Here is an 18,645-nt window from a genome sequence, read left to right as displayed (position 1 = left end):
TTTATTTCTGTTTAAATATTTGCACCCCCAGATATTAGGTAGAATGTACATATTAGCACTATAAAATTGTAATAACAGCACCTACATTTGTAAATGTAATTTGAATTTGTATTTGCTAGTTTCGTCGCTTTAATACTGAGTTGAATTTTTTTTTTATTTTATTTGTATAAGAACATAACAGTCATACATGATTTAATATAAAAAAGTTCTAAAATTCACTACGACCACACAACATGTTCTAATAATAAAAAAAGAAAAACAGCATATAAAAAAACAAGCCTCACAATGAAATTGAATATTGAAACTAGATTCTGACTCTGCAGAGGGTACAAATCCATACTCCGCAGTCAGCAGATTAAACCGGTTTGAAAAACATCAGTTTATTTATTACTATTTATTTCATTTAAAATAAAGTTTATTTTTTGTAACACAAATGCATCCACTGTTTATTTTAATTCCCAATATATCTACTTTTCCAGTTTCTGGCAACACTCATGTTATCGGGACGATATTATCGGATAATGTGAAAGGGCAAATTGTGTCCGATATCGGATATCGGCTATCGGCTTCCGATATCCGATATCGGATCGGATAATGTGAAAACGCTCTAACCTCGTAACGCCCAGATACCTAATAAAAGGCATGCAGCTCGATAGTGGTACCGGCCCAAGCTGTTATCCAACTTTATGACATAAACGCCCACGGTACCTTTTTAAAGGTATCTGACAGTATCTGATTTGAAAACGCCGTAACATTTTAAATTACGCGCCAAATCTAATTACTGTTTTTTATCCGGCTACTGGAAAGTATGTTTTTGTCTATGGTTAAGCAATAGTGTCAATAGAAAAAGAAAATATATGTAATTTCCGGCGAAAAGTCTGGCCATCTTGACTGACTAGAGGACGTGGTAAGTTCAATCCATGATTATTGATGCAATCTTAGGTTTTTAACTGAGAGTATCTTACTCTGCTTGTTGCCAAATATGTAAATATTATAATTACATTTATATATACGCGAAAATAAAGAATATGCGTGTGAAATAACCTTGTAAAATCTGGATACCTTTTAGAAGGTATAAGAGTATTAACATATTATTGGATTTTAAAAGGTATAAGGGAATAAACCACTAATCAATTTGACTTGCCTTTGCAACTTATGATTTAGACCGTTTTCTCCTTCATAATATAAAGTAAATTATTGAGTCCGTTACAGAATATTTTAGTACCTATCCTTTTCAGGTAACCCAATGAGAGACGAGCATATCGAAGAAGCTTTAGAAGTATTAAATCAGTCAGATATAGAAGAGTATGAACTATGTATTTGGAGATGAGGATTTCAACATAAACCAAAACTAAGAAAGCTCTTCAAGTTCTGAAGAATCTGAAAATAATATTTTTTTATTAAAAACCAACTCTTATTTGCAAAATTATTTAAAATTTCTATAGAAATAGGTATATCAATTTACTATTCTGATTTTAAAAGGTATATGGGTTGCTATCGTGTTTTTGGCTCCAATTTAGAAACTTGTTAATTTTTGCTTCTGTCATCTGTTGGAAGTGGATTTCTTCTGATAGAAATCCTAAAACACGTGATAAACTAGCCTTTAAAAATAATAAGTACAGAAAATAATGATCATATTGCTCAAAAATTGATATTTTTTTCTCAGATTGTTAGTAATGATTATCAATAATTAGTAAATCACCGAATTTGCATTCGCGAGCGTAGGTATCCATAGTGTTTGTCACTGACGGTCACTGACCTCTATAACTCAGTGGTGTTTGTGTGGCAACGTCGCGCGCGCAATTGCTACTGTCATGCGATGCGGCAACGTTGCGTGAGAATCAAAACGCTACTTGAGTACGGTTTATTATGAACGATTGTTATAAAAATAAAAGTTATACAATATACATATTTGTTGGCGTAAACTATTTTATTCATCATTAATTTTGGAAAATAAATAATGTCTAAATTGATTACAATAAAACGCAGTTTTATTTTATTACATTACACTATTGTTTTTTTTTTTATCAAAACATGTATGTATTTGAGTAGTTAGTAGCATATTATATTCTGAATTTCTGATCCATGCCTATTCACTCAAAACTACCTAATAACACTAATGATTTGTAACAGTAAATTATTTCAATAGGTAGGTATTTGAACATTTCCCAACAAGACGTAAGAATAATTATTCGTAGGTATACAAGATACAATAACAAATCTAATACACTATTTATTATTTTATTATTTACTAGCGGTCCGCCCCGGCTTCGCCCGTGGTACATGTTTACGTTTTCTCTCCATAAGAAGTAAGAACCATCCTCGTACTTCAAGGAATATAATAAAAAAAGAATTATCGAAATCGGTTCAGCCGTTCTCGAGTTATGCGCTTACCAACACATTTTGCGATTCATTTTTATATTAGACTAGCGGTCCGCCCCGGCTTCGCCCGTGGTACATGTTTACGTTTTCTCTACATAAGAACCATCCTCGTACTTCAAGGAATATAATAAAAAAAGAATTATCGAAATCGGTTCAGCCGTTCTCGAGTTATGCGCTTACCAACACATTTTGCGATTCATTTATATATATATAAGATTATGTGAAAATAACCAGGAAGGTGAAAAACATATTTACGAAAACATAGTAACATATGGCTGTCGCTACAATAATTATATTTCAATTTTATCTTTTTATACCTAGTAGAACTGGCCGACGAATAAAAAAAATCGTATTAGAATACAATATATTACGGAACAAAAAAAGGATTGTAACTGAATTAGGTAGGTATGTTTGTTTCTGGGCGCACCGTTTTCGACGACGCGACGCGACGCGCGACCTAAGCGTATAGGTATAGGTACCTACTTTGCTAAAACAAACTAATAAAATTGTGTGTCTGTCTGAAAATTCGGAAAAGCATATTTTGCAAGTTTGTGATTACTTTGATAGTTTACCGATTTATAATAATTGTAATTGTAATTGTATAATATATAATTTGCAATGTGGTGAAATTTCATAAAAATCACGGGCCAATTTTTTGTTTTGAATCCCACCGAAAATATAATTGCGTTATTAGAATAATTAATTACTATACCTACCCACGATCAATTATTACAATATAGTCTCAAATGCATACTAGAGAAATATTGCAATTTGATTCAATTAAAATGCATAGCATACAAAAATAAATTCACAACACAAGAAATTCCGCGCGCAAATCATAGCGCGTGTCAATGAAATCAAGAATGTTTTATATCAAGCCGACGCGGACGAGCGACGACGCGACGCCGAACAAAAGTACCTACGACGGACGACCACGCTTCGAGTTGCCAAACACACAGCCAAACAACAATAATGAGTAATAAATTGTTTACAAAAAAAACAAGTTTTCCATTTTTCTGTATGAGTAGACAGAACTTCAAAACGCCACCTGCTACGGTTTATATTATGAACGATGGTTATAAAAATAAAAGTTATATTTGTTGGTGTAAACTATTTTATTGATCAATAATTTTGGAATTTAAAACTGTCAACATTGATTACAATAAAACGCAGTTTTATTTTATTACACTATTGTTTTTTTATCAAAACATGTATTTGAAGTACCATTTAATATTATGCTGATCCAAGCATTTTCACTCAAAACTAATATCACTAATGATTTGTAAAAGTAAATTATTTCAATATACATTTCATAACCAACAAGTAAGAATAATTATTATTATTCCTACCTACAACAACAAACCTAAAACACTATTTACTATGGGAAAATAACCAGGAAGGTGAAAAACATTATATTATTATTTACGATTTCGACGCACTCGACTTTTAGTAAAATATAGTAAGTAAACATAATATTATGGTTTTGATTTTTGCTACTAGTATAAGAAAACTGCGTGTTCAAACTACTTGTTTGTCTGTCTGAAAATTCGGAAGTACTTTGGTAGTTTACCGATTTATAATAATATTGTATAGGTATATCGTTGTTTAAAAAATATTCAAACACAATAAAATATGATATACTGATTTATCACTGGTTTCAGTGATGAACTGATGAGTCAATGTTAGCCACTATACTTTCGTCATAAGTGTATGATTGATGTGATTTGCAACGTGGTGATATTTCAGAAAAATCACGGGTCAAATAATTGTCCCACCGAAAATATAACTGCTGGTAACGCCAATATAATTAAAATAGTAAATGTAGAAATTAAATGTTTATTATTTGTGGTGTATTCCTTCATCCTTCCCTACATACGAGCACAACCAATCATCGCGCGCTATTTAGCGCTCGTCACGTGACCTACCTATGTCACGAACGACAGCCAGTAGTTCTCTCCGATCTTTAGCGAGGATCGGGACTCACCGCCGGAGAGCTTCCACGAGGCTCTCTAGATCATCAGGCATTGTGCTTTTGTAACACCCCCGGGGCATCCCGTGCCCCGGCCCTTGGTCGCGCTCACCGCCGCGTGTGTGGAGTGTGGAGTGTGGGACTGGACCCGTTCTTGCCCGCCGCGAGCTGGAGGACCCTGACCGCGTGGCGCGGCGTGTGTTCTGGACGCTACTCCCTCCGACGAGGTATGTGCCGTGTGTTCCCGTCTTTCCCCTCTTTGCTAACACCACGTTGATCTAAATACAGTCCACTTTATATCGAGAATATATTTACGTATATTTTTTATATTGGCGCGACCATTGATTGGTCCTTCGAGCCGGATAGTAACCATTGAGTGGTACCTTCGATCCGGATAGTAACCATTGTTAGTCCTTACGAATCGTACATTACCTAATGATTCCACCGCCCTTGTTAGGATACTCATTGTGTAGGCCCTAATAAGCGTATTAGTAGTATCTTCAATGCGAAATACTATTTAATTTACCGCGTAGAACGACAATGCGTCTTCTACTATTCATATAAAATATATTTTAAACCCGCCCTTATTAGGATACTCATCGTATGCCCTAATAAGTGATTTAATAGTACATTAAGTTACGCGTATATTATTATTAAAATAGTTAATTAAAACTATATTCATATCGTTTATCCGCAGTTATAACGCTAAAATCATTATAAATCGAACATATTTCATCATATTTATCTACGGTCTACCCGCACTCGAAATTTATAACGTTATCGAGTACATTCCGCGATCCGCTGTTATAATCCGACCATATTGGAAATACATACTCTGTTCTTATTACGCTTGCGTCACTGACCTACTTTATTTGGTCGTATTACTTGTTATTGTAATTTTTATTGTAACATTCTCTGTTTGAATATTTACTTTTGTTATTAAAAATGCCGCCTAAGAAAATGACTAAGTTAGCTGATAGTGACGCTTCGGATGTTAATGATTCGGAAGATATAAATGATTCGCAGTTATCCATGTTATTAGCTAAATGCGAAGTTATATTCGAAATGGTGCAAAGAATTTATGATTTGTCTTTGAACGTTCATAACAACGCTGCGCTTATGGAAAGTTTCCTTGACGAGTCCGCGCAGATAGAATCATTACGCGATGATTATAAGAAATGTTTAGATGAATATAATATTCGTTTGTTATCATTAATTCCCGCCGCGAAACCTGATTATAAAAGCCTCGTTGCATTCGAGTCTTTGTATAGCAGGATTAAAAGAATTAAATCGCAATATTCGCAACCATGTCCGTCACACGGAGATATTAATAATTTGCATAAAAATAGGCCTAAATTACCGCCTATCGAATTAGTACCATTTTCGGGTGATATTCGCTCATTTCCGCTGTTTCTTTCGAATTTTGAATCAATTGTTCATAACAATCCCGGCCTTACAGATGCCGAGCGCTTATATTATTTACTAGGTAAATTAACGGGGAAGGCCACAACTGTTATAGCTGGTATAACCCCCTCCGCTGAAAATTATAATTTAATTTTACAAACTTTAAAAGATAAATATGATGATAAACGTATGTTAGTTTCCGCGTATTTAAATCAAATGTTTGATTTTAAACCTTTGCATTGTGCGTCCGCAACAAACTTTGATTTATTTACAGATAACTTTATTAGCGCAGTGCGCGCCTTACAAAATATAAAGTTAGATAATATTACAGATTTAATGATTGTTCATATCGCGCTGAAGAAGTTAGACTCAGATACCGTTGGCGCTTTCGAGACTGAGTTTGGTAGTGAAATGCCTACTTTTGATAACTTAGTTCAATTTATTCAAACTCGTGCGAAGGTATTAGAACGCATTCATCCTTCCACAAATTCGGGAATAAATAAACCGCCTCGAAAGAATAATTATAACCGCAGTTCAAATAATACTTCTTCCGCACCGCCTAAGACGTATCAATCTTACGTAACAACAGCTGATTCGGCTTATAGTTGTCTTTGTAAAAATATTACGCATCAACATTTATATAAATGTTCGAGTTTTCATAAAATGAGTCCGCAGGAACGTTTGAAATACGTAAAGGATAGAAACGCGTGTATAAATTGTCTCAGTATAAAACATCGAGTTTCTAGTTGTTCGTCGTATTCTAATTGTCGCGTTTGTAAATTAAAACATCATACAATGTTACATTTGAAACGCGAATCTTCCATACCCGCGCCTGCGTCTCATCCCCCGCCGCGCAGCACACCGCCGTTGCCTGCGCCGTCGCCGCCGTCGGGCGAGTGCGTCCGCTCTGACGTAGCGCTATTTACCGCTAGCTATACAGCTGATACTGATAACGCATTTCAATGCAACGCGCCCGCGAATAAACAATGTACTATTTTATTATCAACCGCTGAAGTCGTAGCTTATAATTGTAAAGGTGAACGGCTTATTATTCGCGCGCTTTTAGATTCCGCTTCGCAAAGTCACTTCATTACGAATGAATGTTGTGAACGCTTAGGTATTAAACCGCAGAAAACCGAACGTACTATTATTAAGGGGTTCGGTGGTTCAGAAAAAATTATAAATAGTAATTCCGTAAATATAAAATTTTATTCGCGTCTTGACAACAACATATCTTTTAATATTTCACCGCTAGTTGTTGATCATGTTACGGATTTATTACCTACCGCTGTTATAGACACTTCTGTCTTATCGCATATTTCGCATTTACCGCTCGCAGATGAGAGTTTTGGTACGCCAAATAAAATCGATTTATTAATCGGTGCTTCTCTGTTCCCTCATCTGCTTCTCCCCGACGTAGTTCATGCATCTCGTGACTCGTCGGCGCCCGCTGCATTGCGCACGGTGTTAGGCTATGTAATAATGGGTTCAGTACCCACCATACCTAACATACATAAACCGCCCTTGACGTGTTGTCACGTTCAAGAGACCGCCGCTATTGACTCATTAGTCAGGCGTTTCTGGGAGCTCGAGGAGCTTCCTACCGCACCGCCCGTTCAACATCCCGATGGTGTTGAATGTGAAGAATATTATAAATCAACTACAACCCGCGGCCCCGTGAGTGGCAGATATATTGTTTCGCTCCCATTTAAGGATGATTTCTACACTCTCGGTGGCTCATTTAATATTGCCCGCAAACGTTTCATGTGCCTTGAAAGAAAGCTACAGGCTTCACCTAAATTAAGGTTGGCATATGATGACGTCATAAAGGATTATCTAACTAAGAATTATATTTCACCCGCGCCTCCGTATGATCCGCGTGACCCTACACCTATTTATATTATACCGCATCACGCTGTTCTGCGCGAGGATAAATCGTCGACTAAGCTGCGCATGGTTTTAGATGCTAGCATGCCAACTTCTGGAAGCCAGCGTTCATTGAATGACCTTCTGCATGTTGGGCCGAATTTACAGGGCAATTTGTTTACAATAATTTTAGGTTTTCGTCTCCACGCGATTGCCATGACCGCCGATTGCCGCCAACAATTCCTGCAGATTTTCGTGCGTGAGTTAGATCGTCGTTTTCAATGTTTTTAATATCGTTTCAGCCCGCAGGATCCGCTGCTTCTTTATCAATTTAATCGAGTTTGCTTCGGCATCAAGTCTAGTCCTTATCATGCACTGCGCACGGTAAGACAGCTCGTAGAAGATGACGGCGCGAAATATCCGCTCGCGAGTAGCATTGCGTCTTCCTCGTTGTATATGGATGATATCGCCTTCTCTATTCCCACGGAATGTGAAGCAGTTTCCGCGTCGCAGCAGCTCATCGATTTGTTTAAGGGAGCTCAGTGGGATCTAGTTAAATGGAATAGTAATAGTAAAAATGTGTTAGATAATCTTCCCGCTTCGCACAAACTTTTACCCTCCGCGGTAGAGTTTGATAAGACCGTGCAACATAAATTACTTGGTCTGCATTGGTCTACTGTTGATGATTGTTTTTATTTTAAAATTACCTCACCCGCCGATGTGACGTGCATTAAGCGCTCCATCTTGTCAATTGCCGCCCGTCTGTGGGACATGATGGGCTTCGTTGCTCCCACAGTCGTGTATAACATCCCATCAGATAACTTCTACCATGTTTCTGGTATTGAAAATCCCGCTGACTTTCTTTTGCGTGGCATTATGCCACAAAATCTCGTCTCGCACCCTCTGTGGTTCCATGGACCCCAGTGGGCTCGTTCGGATCCATCTGATTGGCCTCATGAGAGTCTCAATGGTGAGTCTATTGCAGACATTCCCGAACGAAAATTATTCACGCACCCTGTGTGCTCGCCTATAAAGCATTGCGCTTTATACGATACCGCCCTTCGCGTCTCGTCGCGTCGTGTATTTTATATTTATAGGTTCCTTATATTATTATCCCGCCGCGGTGTTATGATGACCGTAGAGGAACCTAATTTCGCTGTAAATAAAATTATTCCCGCCCTGCAAAATAAATATTTTGCAGAGGAGTATTCTAATATACTCTATTATAAATTTTATTTGCAGGCTTTCAATCACTTGAAGCCTTTTACTCGCAACAGACTTATCCTCATTGGACGTCTAAGCGATACCGCCCTGGAATATGCACATAAGCATCCAGCGATATTACCGCACAATGATCACATAATTATCATGATCATTGATTATTATCATATTAAATATATGTATAATATTATAACGAATTTGTTTCGTGTTATTTTAATTACCGCGCTCTTATTAGCATTACCCGCGCCGCAAGTCAAATCTGATCACGTCAGTTTGCTTGATAGGCATTCGCTACTGGACAAGTTAGTCCAGTCGTTTTGGAAACGTTGGAGATTGGAATACTTACACGGTTTGCAGGTTAGGCAGAAATGGAATACGCCTTCCACACCTATTACTCCTGGAACGGTCGTGGTTGTAATAAATGATAATGCACCGCCCCTAACCTGGGCTTTAGCCGTCGTAGAGAAAGTACATCCTTCAAAGGACGACGTCGCGCGCGTTTGTACAGTTAGAACCGCCAAGGGAGCTTACCTTCGCCCGGTCGTTCGTTTATGTCCGCTTCCAAGACAATAGTTATATCGCATTAATATATTACCGCAGTTAGTTAAGTTTAATCTTAAGTTTTGCACCGCTTTCGTTATAATTTCTTAGTTATAAATACCGCCGTGACTTTAGGAATTTTTTATACCCCGCTCGCATTACGCGATCCTAGAGTCATAGAATTTGTTAGTTATATTTTCCGCCGTGACTTTTAGGAATTTTATTATCCCGCTCGCATTATGCGCTCCTGGAGCCATAGAATTTGTTATTTATATTACCGCCGTGGCTTTTAGGACTTTATTAACCCGCGCGCATTATGCGATCCTAGAGTCATAGTTTTTCGCTGTATCTTATGATTGGTTTTAAATGGTGACCCATTTAGGGCGGGTGGATATGGTAACGCCAATATAATTAAAATAGTAAATGTAGAAATTAAATGTTTATTATTTGTGGTGTATTCCTTCATCCTTCCCTACATACGAGCACAACCAATCATCGCGCGCTATTTAGCGCTCGTCACGTGACCTACCTATGTCACGAACGACAGCCAGTAGTTCTCTCCGATCTTTAGCGAGGATCGGGACTCACCGCCGGAGAGCTTCCACGAGGCTCTCTAGATCATCAGGCATTGTGCTTTTGTAACACCCCCGGGGCATCCCGTGCCCCGGCCCTTGGTCGCGCTCACCGCCGCGTGTGTGTTCGTGTGGAGTGTGGGACTGGACCCGTTCTTGCCCGCCGCGAGCTGGAGGACCCTGACCGCGTGGCGCGGCGTGTGTTCTGGACGCTACTCCCTCCGACGAGGTATGTGCCGTGTGTTCCCGTCTTTCCCCTCTTTGCTAACACCACGTTGATCTAAATACAGTCCACTTTATATCGAGAATATATTTACGTATATTTTTTATATTGGCGCGACCAACTGCGTTATAAGAATAACTATACCTACGATAAATTATACATAATACAATATAGTCTCAAATGCATACTAGTGAAATATTTTATTTGAATCAATAAAATAAAAATAAAAAAAAATAATAATAATACAAAAATAAATTCACAACACAAGAAAATCCGCGCGCAAATCATAGCGCGTGACAATGAAATCAAGAACTTTCGAGCCGACGCGACGCGGACGACGAAGGAGCCTAACAAAAGTACCTACAATCATAGGCGGCTCGTGACAAAATTGTATGGCCGTGTTCACTTGAAATAAAACAACGAAAATAGGTACCTACAATAGCGTTAGCAGTACAAAAAAAATGAGCACCACATTATAAATGTCTATTTATACACTAAAAATTATAGAGTATTTCAAAACGAATTCAATTATTATTTAGCAATAATTAGAAAATCCCCGAATTTGCATTCGTGATCGTATTCATAGTGTTTGTCTACACTAATATTATAAAGAGGAAAACTTTGTTTGTTTGTTTGATTGTAATGAATAGGCTCATAAACTACTGGACATTTTACCAATGTTTGCAAGTTTGTGATTACTTTGATAGTTTACCGATTTATAATAATTGTATACTTATATCATTGTTTAAAAATATTCAAACACAATATGATATAGGTACTGATTTATCCCCCCCCACTTTTCCAAGCCTTGTCGCGGCGGGGGGGCTCAGTACCTGGGTTGCAAGCCAGCATCTTGGGGAAGCTAATATGGAATATACACGTGCCGCTCCCGATTCGTTTCTTATAAAACTATACGGGATGCGGCCCTGGAGTAGGATCCTTGGAGTCCAACGGCTACAATACAGCGATGGATGGCGGTTGTTGAACCGCACCCCGGCGGGCCTAGTGGGAGGATGTCTCTTGCTGGGCACTGGGGCTTAGGCCCTCCGCCGGGCAAACTGTTACCTCTGACGTGTGACGTTGTCATGTCTAGCGGCACGTTAGAGACCAGGGGGCTTGCCTTAATCGGCCGGTCCAAGAGGAAGGTGACCTCAGAAAAAACCCCTCCAATTCGGCGCTGGGGCGCCCCCCAGGGCCTACGCGCGGCGTCGAATTCCTGCTTCCATCTGGGTGGCAGGTGGCTTGGCGAGTGGACCAAGTCGTAGCGGCCAACCCCCGGATACCGCCCGCCCTCCGGGGCGTAACAGGGTTACCCGGGTGCAGGGGGCACCGCCCGGGTGGACCGTATAGATCCCCCATGCTCGTGGGAACTTACCAAGTACATTATGAAACCCCAACTTGAAGTGGAAGGAGATATGCCGAGAGAATCGGCGATTAAAAGATGTAACGTTGTGTTGGAACGTATGACAAGCGCTACCCCAACACCAACTACAGCTACTGGTGGAACGGTCAGCCGTTCTTTTGCGGTTACAGATGCTGCTGCAGAGTCGGACTCTCCGAACTCTATGACGAGCATCAATTCGCGAACTGCTATGAGCCCCCTGGCTCGTCGGGAGGCTCTATGCACACCAAATAAGGAGTCACGTTTTTGGCGATGTCGAAAGCGTTCTCGGTTGGATGATGGAAGTTCTAGTGATACTTCCATCCCGTCCTCCTCGGGAAGAAAACCTCGAACAGGCTTGCGCAAGGCGCACAGGCTAGAAAAGGATACCCAAGCGGAAGAAGAACCAAGAGTGTCAGGCTCAGGAGATCCAGAGCCAAAACCTGTGCGTTCACCCGCGATTTCGCTGCACACCACCGTAGCAAACACAGCGACTGAAGAGGTACGGAAACGAATTGAGGTAAACTTGGCGACGGTGGAAAAGATCGCCAAAGCGTCCAACCACCTAAAGACAACCTACGTGGCCGACCTTAGAAACGCTGCTAAGGCGATTAGAGAAGATGCTGATTCCCTTGCGTTTAGAACGCTAACTGAGGAAACGAGTGCGCTTCGCGCAGAAAATGAGCGGTTGCGCATAAGGCTAGACTTTCTCCAAAATGAGATGAGAGAGATGCGACTGCTCATGCATCGGGGCCCGGTTGCGCCTGCACAAACGACGGAGCTGTCGCGGGATTTCGAATCTAGAATGATTCGCCAATTAGAAGAGCTTATCGATGCGCGGCTTAAGAGTTTGCAGCCTCAACCAAATCCGCAATCGCAACTCCGCCTCTTCAATGCGGCGGATAAGGCGGGAAACCAGGTCACTGGTATGCGTCAGGAGAGTTGTTCTGAAGTTTTAGAGGATATGAGACCAAGAGTAAGAGCAACAAAAACTCTATCCAAAATTGCTCAGGATGTGTCAAAAAACAAAGAAGTTGATGGAAAAATGAAAGGAGACAAGAAAAAGAAGAAGGAGAAGAAAAAGGGAAAGGGTTCAACGATAAAGGATAAGGAAATACGGATAGAAGAACCTGCGCCTACTCTCTCCCCCGCAGTCGTGGCTCCCACAAGCCGAGACGTGGAGTCGCCCGCTATACCTACAGCCACCTCTTCTGGCGAGGGATGGACAGTTGTGGCAAAGAAGGGTAGGGCGAGCGCGAACAAAGCTCAACAGGCCAAACTCGCTAGGCACACGGTGGAATCGGGTAAGGCGTCTCAATCAGCCAAACCAAGGCTAAGGGCTCCGAGGTCCGCGGCAGTCGTGCTGACAATTCCAGCTGAGGCTCAGGCCAATGGTGTTACGTACGCTGCGGTTATTAAAGAAGCGAGATCCAAAGTTGACCTGAAAGAGGCCGGAATTGAATGTGTGAAATTTCGCCAGGCGGTCACGGGAGCCACTGTTATACAGATTGCTGGACCTGGCAGTAGCGATAAGGCGGACTTGCTGTCGGTCAAACTGAAGAACATCTTTAAGGACCAAAACATAAAAGTGTCTAGGCCTGTTAAAATGGCGGATTTACGCGTGTCAGGCCTAGACGCGTCTATTACAGCGACCGACCTGAAGGAAGCCATAGCTATAAAGGGCGAATGTTCGGCCGAACAGATCAGGGTGAGCCAAATTCAACAGGACAAAACCGGACTGTACGCAGCATGGGTAAACTGCCCTATTACAGCGGCTAAAAAAGTCACCGAGTCGCGTTTCCTCGTTGGATGGGTCGCAGCGCGGGTAAGTGTTCAAAAGCCACGGGAGCTGCGTTGCTTTCGCTGCCTCGAAGTCGGTCACGTTGCAAACCGTTGCGCTACGGAATGCGATCGTAGCCGGCTGTGCTATCGCTGCGGGCAGCCGGACCATAAAGCCGCAAACTGTACTGCTAAGCCGAACTGCATAGTATGTGCGGCTGCAGGCAGGAAAGCGGACCATCGGTTGGGTGGCAGTGGCTGCTCAGTTGACAAGGCGCCTAAAAGAAGACCCAATAATCCAACTGCGGGCTCCCAGGCGGAAGGAACAAATATGGAGACTGTAGAAATCGTTACAGCGTAACATGGCCCTACGGTTTCTGCAATCCAACCTCAACCACTGTGCCAGGGCTCAGGACTTATTGATCCAGAGCCTGGCACAGTGGTCTATACATCTTGGAATATTATCAGAACCCTACGCTATCCCCAGTGGGCGGGATAACTGGATTGGAGACCTGGACGAAGTGGCTGCTATAGTGGTGACACAAGCAGAAGGTGCAATCCCAATTCGCGCACACATGAAGGGTCACGGATGCGTGGCTGTTAGGCTCATCGACACGGTTGTCATCGGAACATACTTCTCACCGAATAAAACTCTTCCTGAGTTTGAAGCGTTTTTGGGGGAAGTGGGGTCCCTGATCCAATGGAGTCGCCCTCACCAAATCATCGTTGCTGGGGACTTTAATGCTAAATCCGTGACTTGGGGTTCTGCAGCTTCGGATGCCCGTGGGGACATCCTCGTAGAATGGCTCGCTGCTCAAAATTTGGTTCCACTCAACCAAGGCACCGAAAACACCTGTGTGCGCATGCAGGGAGGCTCAGTGGTGGACGTGACTTTCGCGAGTCCCGCTCTTGCCTGTCGTGTCCAGGGTTGGCGAGTCCTGTCGGAGGTTGAGACCTTATCTGATCACAAATATATCAGATTCGAAGTTCTCCCTACGACAGGTACTACGAGGAACATAAACCTTGCGACTGCCGAAAAGAATCCGAGATGGTCCCTGAAGAGTCTGGATGGACATTTACTAGAGTTAGCGTCCTTAATCAGGGCGTGGTGCCCGAAACCCGACGCTATTAATGTAGATGCTGAAGCGGAATGGTTTGCCGAGACAATGATGCAAATTTCGGATGCCGCCATGTCAAGACTGAGAAGATCCCTCCCACAGAATAAAGTTTACTGGTGGTCGAGGGAACATGAGCGACTTCGATCAGCATGTGTGACTGCTAGGCGCCGGTTTACCAAATACAGGCGAAGAAGGAGACGCGCTGATTACTCTACTGCTGAGGAGACTGAAAGATACACCATCTATCAGAATGCCAAAAAGGCTCTTAGAGATGCCATCGCAGTCGCGAAGGAAAGAGCCTGGACTGAATTATTGGACACGCTGAACTTGGATCCCTGGGGACGCCCTTACAGGCTGGTAATGAATAAGCTGCGTCCTTGGGCCCCGCCGCTAACAGCCACAATGGAGCCAGCGCTGCTGCAAAAGGTAGTGACCACCCTATTTCCAGGTCATAGCTCCAGTATAACTGATCTTGCGAGCCGAGTCGGAAGCGATCAAGAAGACCGGACCTGCGATGAACCTATTCCAGACGTGTCCCTAGCTGAATTGAATGCAGCGGTAGACCGTCTGAAAAGAAAGACTACCGCCCCGGGCCCGGATGGAGTGCACGGTAGAGTGTGGTCCCTTGCTCTGTCGCACGGATTGGACCGGCGTTTCTGTGATCTGTTAACCGAATGTTTGAAGAGCGGGAGGTTTCCGGAGCGTTGGAAGATGGGTCGCCTTGTTTTGTTAAGAAAGAGCGGCAAGCCAGCGGATTCACCATCTGCATATAGGCCGATCGTCCTGCTGGATGAAGCTGGCAAGCTCTTCGAGCGAATTATCTCCAGTCGCATTCAGACCCACCTGACGCGGATAGGACCAGACCTGCACGAGGCGCAATTTGGTTTTAGGCGGGGGCGCTCTACTGTGGATGCGATAGCTCTGCTGCGTGATATCTGTGAAGGAGCCGTCTCCCAAGGGGGGGTAGCACTGGCAATATCGTTGGATATTTCCAATGCATTTAACACCCTCCCCTGGGATAAAATCTTAGACGGCCTTGTCGGACACGAACTACCACCTTATCTCCGCCGTATTGTCTGCTCATACCTCTGCGGGCGCCAAATTGCCTTCCAAAGGCAAGACGGCTGGGGTAGTCACAGTGTTGCATGCGGTGTTCCACAAGGTTCTGTATTGGGGCCTCTTCTGTGGAACATCGGATACAATCACGTGCTACGAGGAGGGCTCCCGCAGGGAGTCAGCACTATCTGCTACGCCGATGACACCCTAGTGGTGTCCACAGGCCGGGATTTCAGGGAGGCGCGAGTTCGAGCCACGGCTGGAGTGGCACAGGTGGTCGCTCGAATCAAAACCCTCGGGCTCAAAGTAGCTCTCGAAAAATCTGAGGCTATATGCTTTCACGGGCACCGGAGGGCCCCACCACCGGGGGAAGAGATCGTCGTGAGCGGGGTGCCCATCCGAATTGGGCCCAGACTGAAATACCTCGGTCTGGTGCTCGATCCGCGGTGGACATTCCAGAGTCATTTTTCGGCACTGACCACCAAGCTCAGCACGACGGCAGCGGCTCTCTGCCGCATTATGCCGAATATTGGTGGGCCGAGCTGGGGCTGTCGCCGACTTTTCGCGGGTGTAGTGCGATCACAGGCACTGTACGGGTGTCCGATATGGGCAGATAAGCTACTGACACGCAATACAGTCGTACTACGGCGGTCGCAACGAGTGGTGGCCATAAGAGTGGCTAGGGCGTATCGCACCGTCTCCTATGATGCGGTCTGCGTCATTGCCGGAACTGCACCTTGGCACCTTGAAGCCGCTGCCCTCTCACAAGTTTACTGGCGCAGATCGGAGGCAAGAGCGAACGACGAGGGCCTCTCCTCCGAAACGCTCCGAGAATGGAAACGAGAAGCCCGCGACGCGGTGTTTCGCCGATGGCGTCGGGAATTAGACTCGTCTTGCGTGGGAGCTTGGACGTTGAACGCTATCAGCCCGGTACTCAGGGAATGGGTGGACAGGCGGTGGGGTCCGCTCAGCTACCGATTGGTGCAGGTGTTGTCTGGCCACGGATGCTTCGGCAACTACCTGCACAGGATAGGCCGTGAGCCGGCTCCCGCCTGCCATCATTGTAGCAGCCTACAAGATTCGGCTTTACACACCCTTGCAGACTGTCCAGCTTGGACAGACGAACGTGGATCCCTCCAGAGCCTACTGGGAGCAGACTCCCAGCTGACTCTGCAGACTCTTGTAGAGACCATGGTCTCCTCTGACGGTGACCGCGCATGGAAGATCGTCGCCACTTTCTGTGCGACGGTAATGAAGAGAAAGGAGGACGCAGAGAGGGCCCGGGAAAACGACCCAGGAGCGGATCCTCTGCGACGACGCAGAGCCGGCAGGCGCAGGCGTCTATATGACCAGCGCCAGCCGTAAAACACCCTAGAGAAAAGTCCGGGGGGAGGTTTCCGTAGATACGCGCATACTACAGCTATGCTCACGGCAAGGAAACCGGATCCCCCCGTGACGTAAGGTGGATAGGTCCGGAATGGAACGGCGATATTGTCTAATATCGGCGCCCATTATACGCTCCCGGGCCTCGGAGGGTCGCCAAGACGCGGCAGACGCCACATAGACGGCGGGGGTATAAGGCCTGGCTGTTAACCCCCGTCGTTCAGGGTGATAGACGGCCACCGTTGGGTTTTAGTGGGTATGGCTTCGCAGCGAGTCCCACATACCCCCTTGGACAGTAAAACTGCCGAGGGGGATGCGTAAAAGCATATCCCAACGTTAAAAAAAAAAAAAAAAAAAAAAAAGGTACTGATTTATCACTGGTTTCAGTGATGAACTGATGAGTCAATGTTAGCCACAATACTAATCACTTTCGTCATACATGTGTATGAACTATGATTGATGTGATTTGCAATGTGGTGAAATTTCATAAAAATCACGGGCCAATTTTTTGTTTTGAATCCCACCGAAAATACATATATTACTAATTGCGTTATTAGAATAATTAATTACTATACCCACGATCAATTATTACAATTTACAATATAGTCTCAAATGCATACTAGAGAAACATTGCAATTTGAATCAATTAAAATGCATAGCATACAAAAATAAATACACAACACAAGAAATTCCGCGCGCAAATCATAGCGCGTGTCAATGAAATCAAGAATGTAATTTTATATCAAGCCGACCGCGACGACGACGCCGAACTAAAGTACCTACAGTACCATTTACCTTCAGTGTACAATACAGTTTACAGACCTACGACGGACGAACAATAATGAGTAATAAATTGTTTACAAAAAAAAAACATAGTTTCTAAGGTCATTAGTAGACATCGGATTATATGTATTTGCATATTTGCATATGCAAATGCATAAAACTCTCTAATTTCGGCGTTAGTGCATATTTTAGCCTTTTTCCCCAATCGTGCATATTTCGTGCATAAATCGTTAAGTAGCGGGAGTTTTGATTGGTCGACTAACCTTTATTAGCCAATCAGAACGCTCAGCGAGTAAACAAACCCTATTTTGGCATGGTAAAATGGCAAAAAATTACAAAATGGGCTCCATTTTAAGTAAATTTTGAGCCATTCAAAATAGGGCTAGATTACCCTTTTGGGGCTAAAAAGGTAAAACACGGGTTGAATTCCAAAAAAGGGCTAGATTTAGCCCGGAAAGGTCTAAGGTGGCAACACTGGGCTCGCGGGTGACAAACGTCACAAATTTGCGCTCGAAAATTTGGTAAAAATGCTTAATTGTATATTGGCACAAAAACTATACTCAATTTCAAGAAAATTTCAATGTTTTTGTACAATCTTTGATTTAAATATATAAAAATAATATAGATTTTTTTGATTTATATGTGCATATTTTAGGCATATCAGTCGTTTTTAGTGCATATTTCGGCCTTTTTTAGTGCATATTTGCATGCATATTTTGGCATTTTGTTAGTGCATATAATCCGATGTCTAGTCATTAGTTTTATTTTATTTTATTGTTATTTTCTTTGAACGATTGGAAATGAAATTACTCAATTTTTACACAGAACTTTGATTTATTAGAATTATGCTCATTATGTATAAGATAACGAACGCGAATGCACGACATCTAGCGCGTCAATGTCTAAACATCGCCTTTCGTTTAGACATTGACGCGCTAGATCTGTAATAAGTATATAGTCTATGCGCT

The 18,645-nt window shown here is 42.9% G+C and overlaps 1 protein-coding gene and 1 long non-coding RNA gene across 2 annotated transcripts; both read left to right on the top strand.

The window, feature by feature from the left end:
• Positions 1 to 622: 622 nt before the first annotated feature.
• LOC123692535 lies at positions 623 to 1,426 on the top strand. Its single transcript, XR_006751581.1, has 2 exons — positions 623 to 907; positions 1,239 to 1,426. It is a non-coding gene; the product is annotated as an uncharacterized LOC123692535 (long non-coding RNA).
• A 10,136-nt stretch (positions 1,427 to 11,562) lies between these two features.
• Positions 11,563 to 13,698, top strand: LOC123693129. Its single transcript, XM_045638128.1, has one exon. It carries the CDS (start codon positions 11,563 to 11,565, stop codon positions 13,696 to 13,698), a length of 2,136 nt encoding a protein of 711 aa, XP_045494084.1.
• The last annotated feature ends 4,947 nt before the right edge of the window (positions 13,699 to 18,645 follow it).

Source organism: Colias croceus, chromosome 1, assembly GCF_905220415.1.
Source record: "Colias croceus chromosome 1, ilColCroc2.1".
NCBI classification, from domain to species: Eukaryota; Metazoa; Arthropoda; class Insecta; order Lepidoptera; family Pieridae; genus Colias; species Colias croceus.
The sequence above is the reverse complement of the archived record's forward strand: the minus strand, read 5'-3'. Positions and strand labels throughout refer to the sequence as shown.

Bases quoted from the DNA above. Each gene is read 5' to 3' on its own strand.
- LOC123693129 (XM_045638128.1), top strand. From the start codon at position 11,563: ATGAAACCCCAACTTGAAGTGGAAGGAGATATGCCGAGAGAATCGGCG.